General features: G+C 43.7%; 1 protein-coding gene across 1 annotated transcript in view; it reads left to right on the top strand.

Moving 5' to 3' along the window:
• LOC138663367 (zinc finger protein 84-like) overlaps window positions 1-13,930 on the top strand; it is a 52,179-nt gene extending 38,249 nt beyond the window's left edge. Inside the window, exons 6-11 of the mRNA XM_069749541.1 lie at window positions 344-490; window positions 620-799; window positions 883-1,009; window positions 1,093-1,190; window positions 1,389-1,479; window positions 11,772-13,930. Coding sequence (XP_069605642.1) covers window positions 344-490; window positions 620-799; window positions 883-1,009; window positions 1,093-1,190; window positions 1,389-1,479; window positions 11,772-13,651 — 2,523 coding nt within the window. The 3' untranslated portion in view covers window positions 13,652-13,930. The remainder of the gene's footprint in view (window positions 1-343; window positions 491-619; window positions 800-882; window positions 1,010-1,092; window positions 1,191-1,388; window positions 1,480-11,771) is intronic.
• Window positions 13,931-17,729: the final 3,799 nt, after the last annotated feature.

Below are 17,729 nucleotides of genomic sequence, written 5' to 3'. Positions count from 1 at the left end.
ACACTAACCATGGAGAGGACGCTTAGGCGTGCGCAATAGAAATCTGGATCGTAAACCGTGACGTAGATAGTCGGCAATATTCCAACACGCCAAAGTTACCATGAAGAGGACGCTTAGGATGTGCGCAATGGATGTACAAATAATGCGCAGTAGCGTAAGTAGTCAAAATCAAGGATACCGGATATGTAAGTCCGGTGAGAAGATATGCAAGCGGTGAATAGAGACGCATCGCTTATGAGCGCTGTTAGTGCAGTGCGGATATGGTATATCCATATTTTGAGAACTAAGCAAAGTTGTCACAAATCGGTATTTAGATAGCAAACCTCATCTTCTTCTCATTCAGGTCTCTACAATATCGGATCCTCTCAGTGAAGATCTTCTATATAAGAGAATTTTTCTGAATTACTCAAAAATGGATATGGACAGAGACAAGATGGTGGAGAGGATATTACACCTCACCCTAGAGATCCTCTTCCGGCTTACTGGAGAGGTGAGAGATTCTGATGACGTCACATTACATCATTCTTATCTATGGGAATAACACATGGACAGAACTGGAGAGGTGAGGACTCTGGAAATGTCTGTAGTGAGATTTATTAATGTGTCTCTCCATAACCAGGATTACACAGTAGTGAAGAAGACCTCTAGTGAGCGCTGTCAGGACCCTGTGTCTGAGGGATGGGGAAGACCCCTGAGCCCAATCACGGGGCCTCCACCTCACCCCCTGATACATGAGGACATCAATGACCAGAAGATCCTAGAACTCACCTACAAGATGATTGAGCTGCTGACTGGAGAGGTGACACTGCTGGGAATGCTGGGACATTATACAGTAACGCTATGAAGGGATTGGAGAGTTGACTGTATCATTGTACGTGTCAGGTTCCTATAAGGTGTCAGGATGTCGCCATCTATTTCTCCATGGAGGAGTGGGAGTATTTAGAAGGACAGAAAGATCTGTACAAGGACGTCATGATGATGGAGGCTCCACAGCCCCTCACATCATCAGGTAATAGACATGACTAAATACACACAGCTTATAATTATCTGTATGTAAAAAATGAATTCAGTCCCTATATGTATTTCCTCCAGATCTATCCAGTGAGAGGACAACGCCAGATCAATGTCCCCATCCTCATCTTCCACAGGACTGTAAAAAAGAAGATCCCAGTGTTCCTCAGGATCATCAGGTAGATGGAGAGAAGGTGTCATGAGATCTCCCTTGTGATGTGTAGACGGCTGTGAAGATCTTGTGCTCAGTCTTGTTTTATCCACCAGTATTATATGTTTTATACTTGTATAATGAGATCGGTGGAGATGGCAGGATTAGAGCTGATCATAGATGTGACTTCTCCATCTGTCTGTGACTTTTACAATATTTGTTTCAGGGTGAAGATCTGACCCATATTAATACTACAGAGACATATGTGAGGGGTGATGAGCGGTGTAAAGAGGAGATTCCTACATATGACTACCCAGGTGAGTAGTGACCACTAAATGCAGAGAAGTCACAGATTCTTCTCAGTCACCAGCTGTGGCTGTTTTATCAGTGTTGTAGTCCGATGATATTACAATCGTGTAATCACCATTTTGCCTCTAGACCACAACTTTCTCCTCCACCCAAAACTGATCTAATCACTTTGGGCATTGAAAGCCCTTTTCTATAGAACTTACAACCTGGAGGATCCATCTACCCCCTGGGGTTAGAAGACGTTGACCGTTACCTGCCCAGATCTGTAAAGTACAAAGTAAAATGACAGCGTACGTAGAATGTGCTGACAAGTTAGAAATATATTATAATGGGCCTATTGGAGAAGCCGGAGAGTAATGATGCTGTTGGCTTCCAAGATCCCTGATATGGGAAGAAGGAAAAAATCAGGGCTTCTAAAAGCGCTCCAAGTGCGGAGCCATAAAATTGGGCATCAAAACAAATGAACATAAAAAAATTGTTTTCATTTTAAAATGCTACACGTTTCCGATGTGAACTAGCTCCTTCCTCAGGCATATACAAATAATACATTGTGGATGTTTTATATATTCCAAAATGGCGTCACTAATCCAATTGCTTAATTCATTAATTAAATCGCGCTTATGGTACACGGTTTTTTGCTTTGAAATCTTTCTTCTTGTACAAAACAATACAAATAGATGTAAAATGCATATTGGATGTACAATAAAATATATATAACGAACATACATGGCAACAACCAAAATACTTAAGGATCATTCAAAAAAATATACCCCTATTATGTCGTATTTTCAATGCTCTCATTCAGGCCCTCCGGTTTAAGTGTGAATAGTTTAAAAATCCAATAGGATTCCCCATTCACAAGTCTTTGGGACCTATTAGTCACATGTTCTGATATTTGTTCTAATATATTGAGTCTTAAACTGGTGGGATCTCGTTTACATTCTAAAACGAAATACCTAAACAGACTGTGACAGATTACACCTTTCCTAAGATTACGTCTATAGCTGATCATCCTACTATGGATCGCTTGGGTCGTTTTTAGATCCCTGATATTGGATGAATCTACCTTCTCTCCCTTCTGTGCTGCTGAATAATCAGTTCCCATTTTTCAAATCGGACAATAGGAAACAGATGGACCTTGCAAATTATTTTCCACCTTCTCTTGAATCCGACAATACACAATATATGGTTGTACATTACTGTCTGGGCATATGGCAGGGTTAAGAAAGGAAGGAGCGCCATTTAGCTATTTGAATGCAGATCTTGCTAGAATAGTTTGCAGGCACACTGCATTGGGAGCACTGTTCATGGTCCTCTCAAAAGATGGCCACCACAAACAAGCTTGGCATTATGTGCTTCATTCTCTAGATTCTAGGGATTGTTTTACTCATCATCCTGCCCCATGCACATGGATCTGGACTTGCACAGAGACCTCTAGACTTGGGCCACGGTGTTACATTTTGTTTGGTAGTGTGAGATAAGCTTTAGTCACACTAAACAACTTACCAACGATCACGACCAGCGATACGACCTGGCCATGATCATTGGTTAGTCGTTGTGTGGTCGCCGGGGAGCTGTCACACAGACAGCTCTCTCCAGCGACCAACGATCAGGGGAACGACTTCGGCATCGTTGAAACTGTCTTCAACGATGCCGAAGTCCCCCTGCAGCACCCGGGTAACCAGGGTAAACATCGGGATACTAAGTGCAGGGCCGCGCTTAGTAACCCGATATTTACCCTGGTTACCATTGTAAAAGTTAAAAAAAAAACACTACATACTCACATTCTGATGTCTGTCACGTCCCCCGCCGGCGTCCACAGGGTTAAAACTGCTAATGCACGCGCTGCTGCCGAGAGCTTCCCTGCACTGACTGTGTCACCGCCGGCAGTAACAGCGTGTGCTCTGCTTTACGGCCGGCGCTGACACAGTCAGTACAGGGAAGCTCTCGGCCGGAGCGCGTGCATTAGCAGCGCTCCTGCCGAAAGCAGTTTTAACCCTGTGGACGCCGGGGGACGTGACAGACATCAGAATGTGAGTATGAAATGTTTTTTTTTTTTTTACTTTTACAATGGTAACCAGGGTAAATATCGGGTTACTAAGCACGGCCCTGCGCTTAGTAACCCGATATTTACCCTGGTTAGAAGTGAACACATCGCTGGATCGGCGTCACACACGTCGATCCAGCGATGACAGCGGGTGATCAGCGACCAAAACATCGTCCTGATCATTCCCCAAGACCAACGATCTCCCAGGAGGGGCCTGATCGTTGGTCGCTGTCACACATAACGAGATCGTTAGCGCGATCGTTGCTACGTCACAAAAACCGTGATGTTGCAACAATATCGTTAACGATATCGTTATGTGTGACTCCAGCTATAGCAAGAAGAATTCTCGGGTAGCCGGGTCAGAACCAGGAGGGCAGGGAAAATACAACATCAAATAATGCAAGATCAGTCAGTAAACAGGCCAGGTTCACAGCAGGAAACAAATACACAAGCTGGGAGCTGAGCACAGAGGACTGAACCAGAGGAGAATAAAGGTACCGTTACACTAAACGACTTGCCAACGATCACGACTAGCGATACGACCTGGCCGTGATCGTTGGTAAGTCGTTGTGTGGTCGCTGGGGAGCTGTCACACAGACAGCTCTCTCCAGCGACCAACGATCAGGGGAACAACTTCGGCATCGTTGAAACTGTCTTCAACGATGCCGAAGTCCCCCTGCAGCACCTGGGTAACCAGGGTAAACATCGGGTTACTAAGCGCAGGGCCGCGCTTAGTAACCCGATATTTACCCTGGTTACCATTGTAAAAGTTAAAAAAAAAAAACACTACATACTTACATTCTGATGTCTGTCACGTCCCCCGCCGTCAGCTTCCCGCACTGACTGTGCCAGCGGCGCCGGCCGTAAAGCAGAGCACAGCGGTTACGTCACCGCTGTGCTCTGCTTTACGGCCGACGCTGACAGTCGGTGCAGGAAGCTGACGGTGGGGGACATGACAGACATCGGAATGTAAGTATGTAGTGTTTTTTTTTTAACTTTTACAATGGTAACCAGGTTAAATATCGGGTTAATAAGCGCGGCCCTGCGCTTAGTAACCCGATATTTACCCTGGTTACAAGTGAACACATCGCTGGATCGGCGTCACACACGCCGATCCAGCGATGACAGCGGGTGATCAGCGACCAAAAAAAAGGTCCTGATCATTCCCCACGACCAACGATCTCCCAGCAAGGGCCTGATCGTTGGTCGCTGTCACACATAACGAGATCGTTAGCGGGATCGTTGCTACGTCACAAAAAGCGTGACGTTGCAACGATATCGTTAACGATATCGTTATGTGTAAAGGTACCTTAAGGCTGTATCTGGCAGCTTCCGGCAATATGCTGCAAGCTTTAGCAGGGTGTGGTGCTTTACAAATGCCTGAAACAGGGTACAGATAGCTTCATCTGGACAGCACACACAATCATACTGCCAAACTGGATGGTACTACTAGTCCCAAGCACCCTAATCTTAGTGGCTGGACAGAGCCCCTGTTTCCAATGTCTCCTCCAATACCAACGCTACCTGCAGAATGAATAAAGCCACCTTTCATAGAAAAATTAAAACCCATAAAGCATCTCCAGTGAGATGCCCCCCTCCCCTCACAAATGAACATGTGGTGAAGAGGGAGAATTACATATAGCTAGGAAGTAAGCAATACTAATTAAGACCTAGGAAGAGCTGACATTTTAAACTCCTTTTGTAAGACCTCACAATGGAACATATGGGAAAGTGAGAGAAACGCTTTAACTTCTTTTGAAGCAGAGGACCCCTGTAGTGTATAGGTAATTAAACAGGAAATGTCCTCTAGGGGGAAAGAGATACCAAAAGGAGAGGAGTTTAGTTGAGGAGAAGTGTGCTTTCCCAGGCACAAAACTACTATTCACACATCACAGATTGTAACCATCTGGGCTCCAGGGCTCAGATAGGAATATTGGGGTTGGTATCAATCCGATATGTATGAGATATAGATTTTCATAACGAAGAGAAAAACGTGATGCATTAATTCACATCACTGAGGGGCCATTAGAATCCCTCCAATTGAATAATGTTCTGATAGATGGTGTGACCCAGATCATACTTTGTTTCTATGTACCGTATTTTTCGGCGGTCTCCTAGACGCAACGGACCATAAGACGCACCTAGGTTTTAGAGGAGGAAATTAGGAAAAGAAAAGTGAAGCAAAAAATGTGGTCAATTCTGTAAGATCTTAAGACCACCCATCCTGGTAAATATGGTCTCCCTCATCCTCATTCTGGAATGCATGGCCCCATCCTCGTTCTGGTATGCATGGCCCCATCCTTGTTCTGGTATGATTGGCCCCATCCTGGTAAGCATTGTCCAATTCTTATTCTGATATGATTGATTGGCCCCACCCTGTTCCTGGTATGATCGATTGGCCCCATTCAGTTCCTGGTAGAATAGACTGGTCCCATCCAGTTCCTGGTATGATTGCCTCCATCCCAGTCCTGGTATCCATGGCCCCATCAGAAAAGATTTAAAACAAAACCTTTACTCTTACCTTCCTCCGCTCCCTCGCAGTCGTAGCGTCCTGCTCCGGTGCCAGCAGCTGCTTAATGCTTGTAAGCAACACATAGCAGGGACATCAGGCGCTGCTCACAAGCAGAGCACAGTTGCCAGAATACTCACCGGGACCATTCATCGCAGAGAGTGGTGAGTAACCATTCCTCTTTAGTAGCGGGCACTGTTAGCAGCCTGCTTCCTGCTGCTTCCAGCAGTCACATTTGCCAATACTTAAGAGAAATGAATATTCTGAATATTCATTGCTCTTAAGTATCGGCACACGTGACCGCCAGCAGCAGCAGGAAGCAGGTGGCTGACAGTGTGCAATACTGAAGAGGAATGGTTACTCACCGCGATCTCTGATGAACACCCGGTGAGTATTCCGGCAGCTGTGCTCTGCTTGGGAGCAGCGCATGATGTCCCTGCTATGACTTGCTTACAAGCATTAAGCAGCTGCTGGCACTGGAGCAGGACGCTGCGACTGTGAGGGAGCAGAGGAAGGTAAGAGTAAAGGTTTGTTTTTTTAATCTTTTCTGATGGGGCCATGGATACCAGGACTTGGATGGGGCCAATCAGTCATACCAGGATGCCAGGAAGAAATTAATATTCATTGCCCTCCACGCCCATGGGCGTGAATGCAGTGCACATTCATTTCTCTTTAGCAGCGGGCACAGGAGTTGCCTCTGTGACCCGCTGCTCCTCCGATACCGCTCCCCCACCTCCCCACCATAACCATAGCCAATATATCCGGACTATAAGACACACCAATTTTCGTCCACATTTTGGGAGGAAAAAAGTGCATGTTTATAGTCCGAAAAATACAGTATGTGTAAAATCATGGTAAAGATATGTTGTCAATATCTGGTGCCTGTGATCTTTAGAAGCTATGATATCTTGTAAGTTGGGGATATCCTAAAATTCTGATTCTGAAAACATTTCACAAACAACCCCACATGAGGTAATCTAAGTGAAGTGTATGGGTAAAACTTAGGAGCTAATAAAAAGCAGATCCTTGGTCTGGGTTATTGTCAGTACCTGGGAAGGCATAGTTCGCTGTGCAGGTTCTGTCCAATTCCAAATCAAAGTGTTTCCCTTTGCTAAGCTCTGAGCCATTTCTGTGACTAAATTTAGTAATGTTCTGACGTTTTCCCTTTTATTTTATGTAATTGTATATATTGCCATTTTGTATATTTATTATAAACACTGCCTATCTTTGTTATCTATATTCCAACTTATCTATAAGTTGGAAACTTGGGCTGAAAGGTGGCAGATGAGGTTTAACAATGATAAATGTAAGGTTATACACATGGGAAGAAGGAATCAATGTCACCATTACACACTGAACGGGAAACCACTGGGTAAATCTGACAGGGAGAAGGACTTGGGGATCCTAGTTAATGATAAACTTACCTGGAGCAGCCAGTGCCAGGCAGCAGCTGCCAAGGCAAACAGGATCATGGGGTGCATTAAAAGAGGTCTGGATACACATGATGAGAGCATTATACTGCCTCTGTACAAATCCCTAGTTAGACCGCACATGGAGTACTGTGTCCAGTTTTGGGCACCGGTGCTCAGGAAGGATATAATGGAACTAGAGAGAGTACAAAGGAGGGCAACAAAATTAATAAAGGGGATGGGAGAACTACAATACCCAGATAGATTAGCGAAATTAGGATTATTTAGTCTAGAAAAAAGACGACTGAGGGGCGATCTAATAACCATGTATAAGTATATAAGGGGACAATACAAATATCTCGCTGAGGATCTGTTTATACCAAGGAAGGTGACGGGCACAAGGGGGCATTCTTTGCGTCTGGAGGAGAGAAGGTTTTTCCACCAACATAGAAGAGGATTCTTTACTGTTAGGGCAGTGAGAATCTGGAATTGCTTGCCTGAGGAGGTGGTGATGGCGAACTCAGTCGAGGGGTTCAAGAGAGGCCTGGATGTCTTCCTGGAGCAGAACAATATTGTATCATACAATTATTAGGTTCTGTAGAAGGACGTAGATCTGGGTATTTATTATGATAGAATATAGGCTGAACTGGATGGACAAATGTCTTTTTTCGGCCTTACTAACTATGTTACTATGTTACTATGTTACTATCTTTCTGGAGTAAATATAACATTTTATAGTGCTGTTGCGTTTGCTCTGTAAACTGCACCCAGAATCCGTACTTTATCTGCAATGGGTGTCGAATCAGCCTGTATAAATGATTGGTGGTGACAGTGAGTAGTTTCTGTGTTACAGTGAAATTTTATTCCCCACACATAGTGCCCAGATTGTGCTCTAGGAGACACACACCATAAATTAAGTGGAATCTTCTCACAATAGTAATGCCAAATACATGGATGCTAAGGCTAGGTTCACATTGTGTTAGGGCAATCCGTTAAGTGCATTGCGCTAGCGGATTGCGCTAACGCAATGTTTATTTTGGGACCGCGTTCGCCGACCCCGCTAGCGCAGATCCCCGATCTGTGCTAGCGAGGGACGGACCTCGGACGCGCTTCGGACGCTGCAAGCAGCGTCTGAGGTCCGTCACAAAAGAACGGCACATCGCTAACGCGTGCCGAAAATGGCATGCGCTAGCGATGCGCTACAGGCAAAAATCACATTGGTGTCAATGGGTGCCCTAACGGACCCGTTGCATGGCGTTAAATGCGACATTTTCGCCGTGCAACGGAGTCCGTTAGCGTTAACCCATTAACGCAATGTGAACCTAGCCTTAATGTGATTTGGGCACACTGCAAGGCTCAGAAGCGAGGTGGAGATTTGCCTTTGGGAGCGCGAATGTTGGTGGATTGGGTTATGGAAGCCTTTTTACTTTTCAAAAACCTTTAAGCCACTAGTAAGGCCGGCCCCACACTCAGCGTATGAAAATACGGTCCGTATATGACGGTCGTAATACGCTGAAAAGTCCCCAAAATAGTGGTCCGTAGCTCCTCCGTAGGCAGGGTGTGTCAGCGTTTTTTGCGCATGGCATTCTCCGTATGTAATCCGTATGGCATCCGTACTGCGTGTTTTTATCGCAGGCTTGCAAAACCGACATACGGCTATACAAGGGATCCATGTGTAAAAAAAAAAAAACCATATATACATATATACTGTCTCTCTCTCTCTATCTATCTATATATATATATATATATATATATATATATATAATGTCAGTAGACACATATATGTATATATATTATTACTTCATACAGCGCGAGATAGCAGAAAGCCGGTAATTCAATTACCGGCTTTTGCTTTCTCCTTCCTAAACCCGACATGATATGAGACCTGGTTTACATACAGTAAACCATCTCATATTACCATTTTTTTGCATATTCCACACTACTAATGTTAGTAGTGTGTATGTGCAAAATTTGGCCGTTCTAGCTATTAAAATAAAGGGTTAAATGGCGGAAAAAATTGGCGTGGGCTCCCGCACAATTTTCTCCGCCAGAGTAGTAAAGCCAGTGACTGAGGGCAGATATTAATAGCCTGGAGAGGGTCCATGGTTATTGGCCCCCCCCCTGCCTAAAAATATCTGCCCCCAGCCACCCCAGAAAAGGCACATCTGGAAGATGCGCCTATTCTGGCACTTGGCCACTCTCTTCCCATTCCCGTGTAGCGGTGGGATATGGGGTAATGAAGGGTTAATGCCACCTTGCTATTGTAAGGTGACATTAAGCCTAATTAATAATGGAGAGGCGTCAATTATGACACCTATCCATTATTAATCCAATACTAGTAAAGGGTTAAAAAAAAACACACACATTATGAAAAATTAATTTATTGAAAAAATCACAAAGGTTGTTGTATTAATTTATTCTACTCTCAATCCACTCACTGAAGACCCTCGATCTGTAAATTAAAAAAAAAATAATAAACCAACAATATACATACCTTCCGAGGATCTGTAAGGTCCAACGATGTAAATCCATCTGAAGGGGTTAAAATATTTTGCAGACACGAGCTCCGCTAATGCAGGCTGCTCATGTCTGCAAAACCCCGGCGAATGAAGGTAAAGTAGGTCAATGACCTATATTTAGCTTAATTTGCGGTGAGGCGCCCTCTGCTGGCTGTTCCTAGATCGTGGGAACTTTCCTAGAAAGCTCCCTGGCTCGAGTTCATATGAGGACAACCAGCAGAGGGCGCCCTCTTATGATCTCGAGCCAGGGAGCTTTCTAGGAAAGTTCTCACGATCTAGGAACAGCCAGCAGAGGGCGCCTCACCGCAAATGAAGCTAAAGCTAAATATAGGTCATTGACCTACTTTACCTTCATTCGCTGGGGTTTTGCAGACATGAGCAGCTTGCATTAGCGGAGCTCGTGTCTGCAAAATATTTTAACCCCTTCAGATGGATCTACATCGTTGGACCTTACAGATCCTCGGAAGGTATGTATATTGTTGGTTTATTTTTTTTTTTTAATTTACAGATCGAGGGTCTTCAGTGAGTGGATTGAGAGTAGAATAAATTAATACAACAACCTTTGTGATTTTTTCAATAAATTAATTTTTAATAATGTGTGTGTGTTTTTTTAACCCTTTACTAGTATTGGATTAATAATGGATAGGTGTCATAATTAACGCCTCTCCATTATTAATTAGGCTTAATGTCACCTTACAATAGCAAGGTGGCATTAACCCTTCATTACCCCATATCCCACCGCTACACGGGAATGGAAAGAGAGTGGCCAAGTGCCAGGATAGGCGCATCTTCCAGATGTGCCTTTTCTGGGGTGGCTGGGGGCAGGTGTTTTTTAGCCAGGGGGGGCCAATAACCATGGACCCTCTCCAGGCTATTAATATCTGCCCTCAGTCACTGGCTTTACTACTCTGGCGGAGAAAATTGTGCGGGAGCCCACGCCAATTTTTTCCGCCATTTAACCCTTTATTTTAATAGCTAGAACGGCCAAATTTTGCATATACACACTACTAACATTAGTAGTGTGGAATATGCAAAAAAAATGGTGATATGAGATGGTTTACTGTTTGTAAACCAGGTCTCATGTCGGGTTTAGGAAGGAGAAAGCAAAAGCCGGTAATTGAATTACCGGCTTTTCTCTCTAACAGCGCTGCGTATTCCTCGCAAGTCACACTGCTGGTCCGTGTGTAATCCGTATTTTTGGGGCTTCCATAGACTTTCATTTACGTTTTATTTGCGCAATACGGTGACAAACGCAGCATGCTGCGATTTTCTACGGCCGTAGAAAGCCGTATAATACTGATCAGTTTAATACGGCAGATAGGAGCAGGGGCATAGAGAATAATTGTGCCGTATTTTTTGCGAGTTTTACGGACGTAGTTTCTGCGCTCTTACGTCCGTAAAACTCGCAAGTGTGACGCCGGCCTAATATGGAAACTTATGTTTTTCCATTGACAAATGATGAACCTGAGTGGGGACTTGTTTTTGCGGGATGAGTAGAAGTTTTTATTGGTATAATTTTCACCTACAGAACATTGCTTGGTGGCTTTTTATTCCATATTTGTGAGGCAGAATGAACAAACAGTTGAACACCACGCTCCACTGATTCATGCTATGAGGTTTTCTATTAGACTGTAAACTGTCATTATTTTGGCGAAAAAGGTTTTTTTTATTAGACTGTGAACTGTTATTGTCTTGTGAATTCAATATTTTTTTACATAACTTGCCATTTTTACAGACAGTTTAAGTAGAAATTGTCAAAAAATTAAAATTCAAGGATATTTTATTCAAAAATAATAATTGTTTTTATTTTTGGCAGATTACTGTACCTGGAGATCAGGGGGACAGCTGACATCTTCAATTTTTAAATCAGATGATTTTGAGATCAAACAGGATTCTATTGAAGTGAAAGCCATTACTCCAGATATAACATCATCCCTTCATAGCAAAGATCTGTCATCTGATCTTTTAAAACAGGTCCTGTCTTCTGATTCATTACCGACTGCTAAGAAAAATCAAACTCACAAAATAAGCATTAAAAATTTAACTGCTCCTAAAGCAAAGAAGCCATTATCACATTCAGAACTTGGAAATAATTTTCCCCTCAAAAAGTGTTTTCTTAAACATCAAAAAATTCACACCGCGGAGAATAGATTTTCTTGTTCCATTTGTAGGAAACGTTTTAACCGGAAATCAAAGCTTGTTATTCACAAGAGAACTCATACAGGGGAGAAGCCATTTTCATGTTCAGAATGTGGAAAATGTTTTACAGCGAAATCAAGTTTTAACAGACATCAGAAAATTCACACAGGGGAGAATCTTTTCTCATGTTCAGAATGTCTGAAATGTTTTAGCCGGAAAGCGCAGCTTGCTGGCCACCAGAGAACCCACACAGGGGAGAAGCCTTTTTCATGTTCAGAATGTGGGAAATGTTTTACACAGAAATCAGATGTTATTATACACCAAAGAACTCACACCGGGGAAAAGCCTTTTTCATGTTCAGAATGTGGGAAATGTTTTAACAGGAAAAAGCTTGTTGATAGCCACCAGAGAACCCACACAGGGGAGAAGCCTTTTTCATGTTTAGAATGTGGGAAATGTTTTAGCCAGAAATCGAATCTTGTTAGCCACCAGAAAACCCACACAGGGGAGAAGCCTTTTTCCTGTTCAGAATGTGGGAAATGTTTTAACCGGAAAAAGCATCTTGATGGCCACCAGAGAACCCACACAGGGGAGAAGCCTTTTTCATGTTTAGAATGTGGGAAATGTTTTAACTGGAAATCAGATGTTATTAAACACCAAAGAACCCACACCGGGGAGAAGCCTTTTCCATGTTCAGAATGTGGGAAATGTTTTAACCGGAAAGCTCATCTTGATAGACACCAGAGAACCCACACAGGGGAGAAGTCATTCTTATGTTCAGAATGTGGGAAATTTTTTAGCGAGAAATCAGATTTTGTTATGCACCAAAGAATCCACACAGGGGAGAAGCCTTTTCCATGTTCAGAATGTGGGAAATGTTTTACCCAGAAAGCATATCTTGATGGCCACCAGAGAACCCACACAGGGGAGATGCCTTTTTCCTGTTCAGAATGTGGGAAATGTTTTAACAGGAAAAAGCTTCTTGATGGCCACCAGAGAACCCACACAGGGGAGAAGCCTTTTTCATGTTTAGAATGTGGGAAATGTTTTAACCAGAAATCGAATCTTGTTAGCCACCAGAAAACCCACACAGGGGAGAAGCCTTTTTCCTGTTCAGAATGTGGGAAATGTTTTAACCGGAAAAAGTATCTTGATGGCCACCAGAGAACCCACACAGGGGAGAAGCCTTTTTCATGTTTAGAATGTGGGAAATGTTTTAACTGGAAATCAGATGTTATTAAACACCAAAGAACCCACACCGGGGAGAAGCCTTTTACATGTTCAGAATGTGGGAAATGTTTTAACCGGAAAGCTCATCTTGATAGACACCAGAGAACCCACACAGGGGAGAAGTCATTCTCATGTTCAGAATGTGGGAAATTTTTTAGCGAGAAATCAGATTTTGTTATGCACCAGAGAATCCACACAGGGGAGAACCTTTTCCATGTTCAGAATGTGGGAAATGTTTTACCCGGAAAGCATATCTTGATGGCCACCAGAGAACCCACACAGGGGAGATGCCTTTTTCCTGTTCAGAATGTGGAAAGTGTTTTGTGACAAAATCATCTCTTCTTAGACACCAGAGCAGAAACACAGGGGAAAAGCCTTTTTCATGTTCTTAAACTGGGAAATGTTTTGCTTGGAAATCAACTCTTAAAAGGGAACCAGCAAAAAGGCTATTAACCTGCATATTCCTTGTAAATTGTGAGCGCTCGCGGGCAGGGTCCTCTCTCCTACTGTACTAGTCGTGCCTTGTATTGTTTAAGATTATTGAATTTTTTTTTATTATGTATACCCCTCCTCACCTGTAAAGCTCCATGGAATAAATGGCGCTATAATAATAAAAAATAATAATAATATACAGGTGTAATCTGCAAGTTAATTGCATAACTAACTTGATTAGTGCCTGCAAATAGCTGAACGCTGCTGGCAGAAAATTAATTTTACTCTTCTTGGCAGCATTCGGTTTTAGTCAAAGTGGCGTCGCTGGTGTGGTTTAATTTACCGTTCTAAGGCTGTAATTGTGCCCTCAGCCTGACTGACACTGGCTCTGCATTGAGGCCGGCGGCCAGTCAGTGTCGGGGAGCGGTTATAGCCACTGCTCTGCGTTCTCAGAGCGGTGACTAAACCAGTGCTGGCGCCGCCCCTCTGACTGAAGCCGAATGCTGCCGTTGAGAATAAAGTACATTTTTTCCCAGAAGTATTCGGCTGCATGCAGGCATCGGGTGGGTTAGTAATGAGGTTTGAGAAAGGGAAAAGTCCCTAAAACGTTTCCACTGGTGTATTTCCCTCATCATCAGTCCGTATCCCTGCTTTCGTGATCAAACTATGGAAGTTCAAACCTCTGCAAAGAGGTCACCCACACCCAGGATGTCTGCAAGATGGAAGCTTACTTACCTTTTGCAGAAAAACACCCCCTAAAGTATATTTCCCCCACCATGCCTGACGCTTGGAACAGTGTTTTGGGGGTTGTACTAATCCTCCTTATTTCTTCAAACTCAGCAAGTGGAGTTGATGTCAAAAAGTTCTATTTTGGTCTCATCTGACCACATGACCTTCTTCCATACCTCCTCTGGATCATTCAGATGATCATTGGTGAACTTCCAACGGGCCTGGACTTGTGCTGGCGTGAGCAGGGGGACCAAACTAATGTTTTCAGACTGCGGTCTCAGCTTTCTTCAGGTGATTGACAAGGTCCTCCTGGACAGACTCCTGATCTTTCTCAGAATCATCCTTACCCCACGAGGTAAGATCTTACATAGAGCCCCAGACGATTGACAGTCATCTTGTGTTTCTCCCATTTTCTAATAATTGTGCCAACAGTTGTTGCCTTCTCATCAAGCTAATGAGTGCAGAGTGGGAGGGCTTCTTAAAGAAAAACTAACAGGTCTGTCTGAGCCAGAATTCTTGCCGGTTAACTATAATAATAATCTTTATTTATATAGCGCCAACATATTCCGCAGCGCTTTACAGTTAAACAGTTCCAAACACACATCGTAGTAACATCGTTAACAATAATATAATGATTAAAGCAAAATAAAACAACCCTGCTCGTTAGAGCTTACAATCCACATTGAGGTGAGGGACATATAAGGTACAGGTGTGTATTTACAATGATGTATTTACAGTGAAGGTCCAGCCATCTTTAGAGGGTGGGGGATAGGTGGAGATAGTGAATGGACTAAACACACACACTTCCACATAAAATGACTTTGATTAGGGACGATGATAGGCCGCTCTGAACAAATGTGTTTTGAGGGAGCGCCTAAAACTGTGCAAGTTGTGGCTGGTCCTAATTTCTTGGGGTAGAGCATTCCAGACGATTGGCGAAACGCGGGAGAAGTCTTGGAGTCGGGAGTGTGAGGTACAGATTAGTGCAAAGGTTAGTCGAACGTCGTTTACAGAGCGCAACAATCGGCTAGGCCGATAGAGAGAAATGAGGAAGGAGATGTAAGGGGGTGCCACACTGTGGAGAGCTTTGTGGGTGAGAACAAGTACTTTGAATTGGATCTTATAATGAATGGGCAGCCAGTGTAATGACTGGCGAAGAGCGGACGTGTCTGAGTAATGATTAGCCAGGTGGATGACCCTGGCTGCTGCATTAAGGATGTAGAACAAAGAAAATGGTATATAGCAGCATCATATCATTCAGTATTCAGGGATACTATTAATCAAAAATGCCTACTAATGTCTTGGACATTTAACCGGATTAGTAGAAAAAACATTTGCTTTATTGCATATTCAAAACCGAGACAAAGATGGGGTTCATGGGGAACGTGTGCAAATACAAGCAAAAGTGCAATAGTGCAAAAAAACACAAGAAGCTCTGACTACGACGCACCACACCACTATCAATCTGATTGTAGAGGGTAATCTATTTAGGGGTGGTGAGTAGAAGAGGATCAACACCCACCATCTAGATGGTGATGAACCAATAGAGAGGCAAATCAAGATATTCTGGTATGCAACCGGATAATAAATGCCACAGAAATATATATCACGCTTATCTATATATTATGCCTAAAATTAGGTCACCTATTGTGCTGTGCACCATTTTAGATAAGCAGTATAAACAGAAAACCATTAACATAATCCCAACTGCTCCTATCCCCCAGCATCCATTAGTATGAACATAATGACTATATCCGCCAGTGGGGTCAGTGCGTCAACCCCGATGCGCGTTTCGGAGGCTGGCTCGCCCCCTGAGGAAGGAGCAAGCCTCCGAAACACGAGTCAGGGTTGACGCACTGATCTGACTCCCACACACAGCGCCACTGGCTCTGAGGTAATACCCGTATGAGATACCACTGGTGGATATAGTTAGTCATTATGTTCATACTAATGGATGCTGGTGGATAGAAGCAACTGTGACTATGTTAATAGGAGATTTTCTGTTTATACTGCTTATCTAAAATGGTGCGCAGCACAATAGGTGACCTAATTTTAGGCATAATATATAGATAAGGGTCATACATATTTCTGTGGCATTTATTATCCGGCTGCATACCAGAATATCTTGAGGTGCCTCTCTATTGGTTCATCACCATCTAGATGGTGGGTGTTGATCCTCTTCTACTCACCGCCCCTAAATAGATTACCCTCTACAACAGATTGATAGTGGTGTGGTGCGTCGTAGTCAGAGCGTCTTGTTTTTTTGCACTTTTGCTTGTATTTGCACACGTTCCCCATGAACCCCATCTTTGTCTCTGTTTTGAATATGCAATAAAGCAAATTTTTTATCTACATCTTGGATCTTTGGTCACATTTGTGGATTCCACATCCCCGTTTTTGCATTAAGGATGGAATGGAGAGGGGAAAGTCGAGTAAGGGGGAGGCCAATTAATAAAGCATTACAGTAGTCCAGGCGGGAGTGGATCAGGGCGACAGTGAGGGGTTTTGTTATTTCCATGGTGAGAAAAGGGCGGATTGTAGAGATGTTCTTTAGGCGTAAGCGGTAAGAGCAGGCAAAACATATGTTAAACAATACCCAGACAGCACACCTGCTGCCAGGGCGTTATGGTGCCACCCACAGAGAGGAAAATGTCAGATTTAGGGAGGTCAGTAGACGGCGGGAGTTGAAGAAGTTCGGTTTTGGAAAGTTTGAGTTTCAGATAGAGAGTGGACATGTTGGAGACTGCGGACAGACAGTCACTGGCGTTCTGTAGTACATCGGGGGTAAGATCAGGGGATGACGTGTATAGTTGTGTGTCATCAGCATAAATATGGTACTGAAAGCCAAATCTGCTAATGGTCTGTCCAACTGGGGCCATGTAGAGAGAGAAGAGAAGGGGCCAAGGACTGAGCCCTGAGGTACCCCAACAGTGAGAGGAAGAGGAGATGAAGTGGATCCAAGGAACAGGACACTGAAGGAGCTGTCAGAAAGATAGGAAGAGAACCAGGAGAGAGCAGTGTCATTAATGCCTAGTGACTGGAGCCTAGAGAGTAGGAGAGGGTTGTCAACAGTGTCGAAAGCTGCTGAAAGGTCAAGAAGAATGAGCAGAGAGTGGTCATCATTAGATTTTGCTGTCAGAAGGTCGTTGGTCAATTTGAGTGTAGTTTCTGTCGAATATAGGGGGTGGAATCCGGACTGTGAAGGGTCTAGGAGGGAATGATGTGTTTGAAGGAGGAGGGGAAA

The sequence above is a fragment of the Ranitomeya imitator genome, chromosome 2 (assembly GCF_032444005.1).
Source record: "Ranitomeya imitator isolate aRanImi1 chromosome 2, aRanImi1.pri, whole genome shotgun sequence".
NCBI classification, from domain to species: Eukaryota; Metazoa; Chordata; class Amphibia; order Anura; family Dendrobatidae; genus Ranitomeya; species Ranitomeya imitator.
The sequence above is the reverse complement of the archived record's forward strand: the minus strand, read 5'-3'. Positions and strand labels throughout refer to the sequence as shown.